Source organism: Gigantopelta aegis, unplaced genomic scaffold, assembly GCF_016097555.1.
Source record: "Gigantopelta aegis isolate Gae_Host unplaced genomic scaffold, Gae_host_genome ctg7552_pilon_pilon, whole genome shotgun sequence".
Taxonomy (NCBI): Eukaryota; Metazoa; Mollusca; class Gastropoda; order Neomphalida; family Peltospiridae; genus Gigantopelta; species Gigantopelta aegis.
The window spans coordinates 5,375-10,308 of NW_024535907.1; the positions used below are offsets into that span (position 1 = coordinate 5,375).

A 4,934-nucleotide genomic window follows, 5' to 3' on the forward strand; every position below is an offset into this window, starting at 1 on the left:
ACGCACGCACGCACACATACACAAACAGTAAGACGGACACACAGACATACACAAACGCACACTTTATTTTAATCAAAAAAGTCAGTGGATAGTCTTTAACTGTACCTCACAGCATTTTCATATTCAGCAATAAAATGTACTGTGTAATATTTCCTTTGACTGTTAATTCAATAGCACACATAAAAACAGACGATTAAAACGACAGGAATCTCAAATGTGTCTAAAACTAGAAATAGTAATCACGGATTCTGTTCTTTATCAACATCAGCAGACACACAAAAGAGAGTAACCTTAATAGTACTGAACATAAATCTCCAATGTGTCATCTTAAAGTAGAAACAGTAAGCCAGGAATCTGTCCTTTATCAACATCAGTAGCAACATCAAAAACAGTATGTTTAATAGTACTGAACATAAATCTCCAATGTGTCATCTTAAAGTAGAAACAGTAAGCCAGGAATCTGTCTGTTGTTACACTCGTGTCTTACTGTTACATACATAAATCGTTTATTATTGAACAAGTAGGTAATTTTTGCACGAGTTTTAAATGGTAAAAATACATATTCTGTTTTATGCAACAGATGCTTTTTATTTTTATTGAATTGTGATTACACGTGATTTATTACATTTTATGATTATACTAAAGCAAAAATGATTTGTGTCACACACACACACACACACACACACACACACACACACACACAACACACGGACACACACAGACACACACATGGATAGGCAAATCCACACATACATACATGCACACACACGCATGCACGCACGCACACACATGCATGCACAAACTCACACGCGCGCGCCTTGTAAAGCAAAGTATCTGGTTCGTTTTAAACCGTACGCCACAGCCTTTTTTTCAATATTCTGCAACATAAATGTACTGTATAATCGTTTCGTTTGACTGTTAATTAAATAGCACACACGAAGGTGAGCAGTTCAGTGTTCCGACTTCTTCACTGACAGAAGATTAAAACAATTATAAAACAGGAATTTCAAATGTCTAACACTAGAAACAGCAAGCACGGGATCTGTTATGCGTCAACATCAGTAGCGACATCCCAAACAGTAACTATGACTGTTATGAATATAAATCTCTAAGGTGTCGTCTTAAACTAGACATAGCAAGCACGGGATCTGTTCTGCGTCAACATCAGTAGCGACATCCCAGACAGTAACTATGACTGTTATGAATATAAATCTCTAAGGTGTCGTCTTAAACTAGAAATAGCAAGCACGGGATCTGTTCTGCGTCAACATCAGTAGCGACATCCCAGACAGTAACAGACAGTAACTATGACAGTTATGAATATAAATCTCTAAAGTGTCGTCTGAAACTAGAAATAGCAAGCTCGGGATTTGTTCTGCATCAACATCAGTAGCGACATCCCAGACAGTAACTATGACAGTTATGAATATAAATCTCTAATGTGTCGTCTTAAACTAGAAACAGTAAGCCAGGAATCTGTCCGACGTTAACACCGGTGCCATAAGATCTCTTATTGCTGTGTCTTGATATCTGGTAATCAAAGAAAGAACAACTGAAGTCGCCGTCATCTACTCTGGATCTGCCAGACTCGCCTTTGTGTGTGTTTGGTCCTGTGATGTTTACAATCAAATTGTATTTCTCATCTTTGACCAGCTGTAGAGCACGTGCAAAGTACACGTCATACGTCTCAGTGTCAGCTACAACAGTTTGTGATGTCTGTGATCCTTCCACCAATTCATCTGTCGAGGTTTTAGTTACGAACGCTTTGATATCATATGTCTGTGACGTGTGGTCTTTCGCACCGTATAACTGGAATCCTGTAAGTGATGGATATGTATTAGTGCAAAACATGATTCCATTATCGTAGGCCCCTGAGCACCTCCAACCCGACCAACGACCCCAATATCTATCTAAACGTGTTATAATCCTTTCTTTTCCGCTGCATGCAGTGGCCGACTTGTTCCTCTGTTTTGAGTTGAAAGGTGACACATCTTTGTCTGGACACATCAAATACTTCATTATCTTATTCTCTTCAGACTCAGTCAAGAGTTCTGTCGGCGAAACTTTGTTAACAAAATATTTCTGAGACAGCAATGGATACCGCACGTGCAGCATGGCATCCCCAAGAGCGTCTCGTCTGTTTTGAGGAATTACCTCCCTTCCCTGACTCCTGCACGCGCTCTCACTCCAAGATAGAACAGATTCAAACACCGTCTCCTCGGTGGCTATCAGCTGGTCTGACTGTATGACGTCACTCAAACAGCCCCGACACAGGTGAACAACATCACGTGACATCAAAGAGGCGTTCCCGTTGTTTCTAATACAGCTCAGAGCTTTTTCTTTGAGGTCTTCTTCATCGTAGATATGAGCCTGTTCCAAGATAAAACACGCATTCTTTGACGTCATCGATGTCTCTAAATATGTCAGACATTTTTCTTCTAAAGTGCTGACGTCATACTTCTTCGATACATATAACAAGCCAATCACATTGCTACCATCCGTGATGACGTCATCAGTGTACAGGAACCTGCAGAATAAAAAAATTATCTTTGATTTGATGTAGACAACCAACATACCAGCATACCATATTAAAAAAACAAAACACAGAAGCAAACTGTGTGTGTGTGTGTGTGCGTGTGCGTGTGCGTGTGTGTGTGTGTGTTTATAGAGAGAGAGAGAGAGAGAGAGAGAGAGAGAGAGAGAGAGAGAGAGAGAGAGAGAGAGGAAGACAGAGGGAGAGACAGACATCAAGAGAGAGAGAGAGAGAGAGAGAGAGAGAGAGAGAGGAAGAGAGAGAGAGAGAGAGAGAGAGAGAGAGAGAGAGAGAGAGTGTGTGTGTATCAGAGAGACAGGGACAGGCAGACAGAGAGGGAGAGAGACACACGCACAGAGATAGAGAGAGAGAGAGAGAGAGAGAGAGAGAGAGAGAGAGAGAGAGAGAGAGAGAGAGTTTGTGTGTGTGTGTGTGTGTGTGTGTGTGTGGTATACATCTATGTCCCCACATTCAAAACGACATGTTTATAGTATTATTAATATTGCTATTAAATATCATACTATTTAGTTTGTATTTGTTTTTATTTATATATACTCTTCAAAAAAAGTAACGCAAAAATGAAATTTTCCTAATAAATATGGATGTGTGGAAACATTGTGTTCCGAACGCTAAGTATGTTGTGTAATGGAGCGTACCAAATGCATTTTCACCAGCAAAGTTGTTCGGAATTTGATGACCTTGAAGACAGGTGTAAAAAAATTAACAATCGCAAAACCGCACCTGCGGTCAATTCAGCGATTTGAACGGTCGGCATGGTGTGCACGTGCAAGAGGCACAAGAAGCCCTATACAAGTGCAGGATTCAGGACTTAGCTGTACTCAGTTTAAAACTGTCAGCGTAGCTTTCACAATGCTAAGACTGAATGAAGCACAGAGGAACAACGCCGTCGGACAAATGGAAGCAGGCGAATCCCAATCAGAGGTTGCGAGGCTTTTCAATGTGTACTCTAGCACCATTTCAAGATTATGGATCCGCTACCAGGCGCATGGATCAACACGTTACCTTCGCAGATCCGGTAGACCTGTCACCACTCCTGCCCAGGATCGCTACATCCGGTTGCGCCACCTATGCCAAAGGACGACCACGGCTACCTCCACTCAATCTGCAATACCGGGACTGCGTAGGATCTCTGGCCAGACTGTCCGGAACCGTCTACGAGAGGCAGGATTGCGACCCAGACGTCCTGTTAGAGGCGTGATTTTAACCCAGCAGCATCGACAGCTTCGACTACAATGGTGTCAAGCACACAGGGTATGGCCTCAAAGACGATGGAGACACGTGTGGTTCAGCGACGAATCGCGATTCATGCTCCGCAGACAGGATGGAAGGGCACGTGTCTACCGCCGAAAAGGTGAACGTTTTGCACACAATTGCATACAGGAAGTGGACAGATTTGGTGGAGGAAGTGTGATGATGTGGGCAGCCATCTCTTACAACGCCAGGACAGACTTGGTGCACATCAGGGGGAACTTGACAGCACAGCGCTATGTGGACGAGATCTTGCGCCATACGTCGTCCCCAACATGGCCAACGGCAACACTGTTTTCCAGTAGGACAATGCCCGTCCTCATACAGCGCGCATCACCACAGCCTTCCTAGCAAACAACAACATCAATGTTCTCCCATGGCCCTCCAAATCCCCAGATTTAAACCCAATCGAGCATTTGTGGGATGAACTGGATAGACGTTTGCGACGACAACAACCCCAACCTCAGACACTACAACAGCTGGCTGCCGCTTTGGAGGCCGAGTGGGCTACAATTCCGCAGGATGTCATCCGTCATCTGATTGCTTCGATGGGCAGGAGGTGCCAGGCAGTACTTGACTCTCATGGGGGTCACACTCGTTACTGACTGTACGTGACGTCAAACGGGACCTTGGGAACTTGGATGGCTGTTACAACAGCCTCTGTCAATGTTGTTTATCTGTGTCAAATTGCAAGTTTCTGCCATGTTTCTTTCATATATTAAACGATTTAGAAACATACAATGAAAATCTGACTTTGCGTTACTTTTTTTGAAGAGTATATAATGCACCAACCGATCAATGTTCTATTATAATACATCATTCGCACTAATGTATGTATTCTTATGGGTTTTTTATATATAATTGGATGTGGTTCTTACGTCAAAAATGTCTCAAAGATATCAGGATCTACTTCCGGGATCACAATGCTGCCCTGCTCCGCCATGGGTCCAGTCAACATCGCCTCAAAGACGCGGCTACGTGAACACAGAATCAGTTTGTGAGCCTCGATGGACTTCTTGTGTTCACCAACTTCGAATCTGACGTCGCACATAATCTTGTGGTCACGTGCGTACACCAGACTTTGAGAGAGAGATTTTCCTCTCTGCCAGCACTCAATGAAACCAGAATCAGT

The 4,934-nt window shown here is 43.0% G+C and overlaps 1 protein-coding gene across 1 annotated transcript; it reads right to left on the bottom strand.

The window, feature by feature from the left end:
• Positions 1-433: 433 nt before the first annotated feature.
• LOC121366867 (BTB/POZ domain-containing protein 6-like) lies at positions 434-4,928 on the bottom strand. The gene is made up of 2 exons (XM_041491138.1): positions 4,681-4,928; positions 434-2,527 (listed from the first exon to the last, which is right to left on the bottom strand). The coding sequence occupies exons 1-2, from the start codon at positions 4,851-4,853 to the stop codon at positions 1,450-1,452; spliced, it is 1,251 nt and encodes a 416-aa protein (XP_041347072.1). The 5' UTR covers positions 4,854-4,928; the 3' UTR covers positions 434-1,449.
• Positions 4,929-4,934: the final 6 nt, after the last annotated feature.

Bases quoted from the DNA above. Each gene is read 5' to 3' on its own strand.
- LOC121366867 (XM_041491138.1), bottom strand. From the start codon at position 4,853: ATGTGCGACGTCAGATTCGAAGTTGGTGAACACAAGAAGTCCATCGAG. The intron at 2,528-4,680 runs GTAAGAACCACA...TTTATTCTGCAG, and splicing joins ATCTTTGAGACATTTTTGAC to GTTCCTGTACACTGATGACG.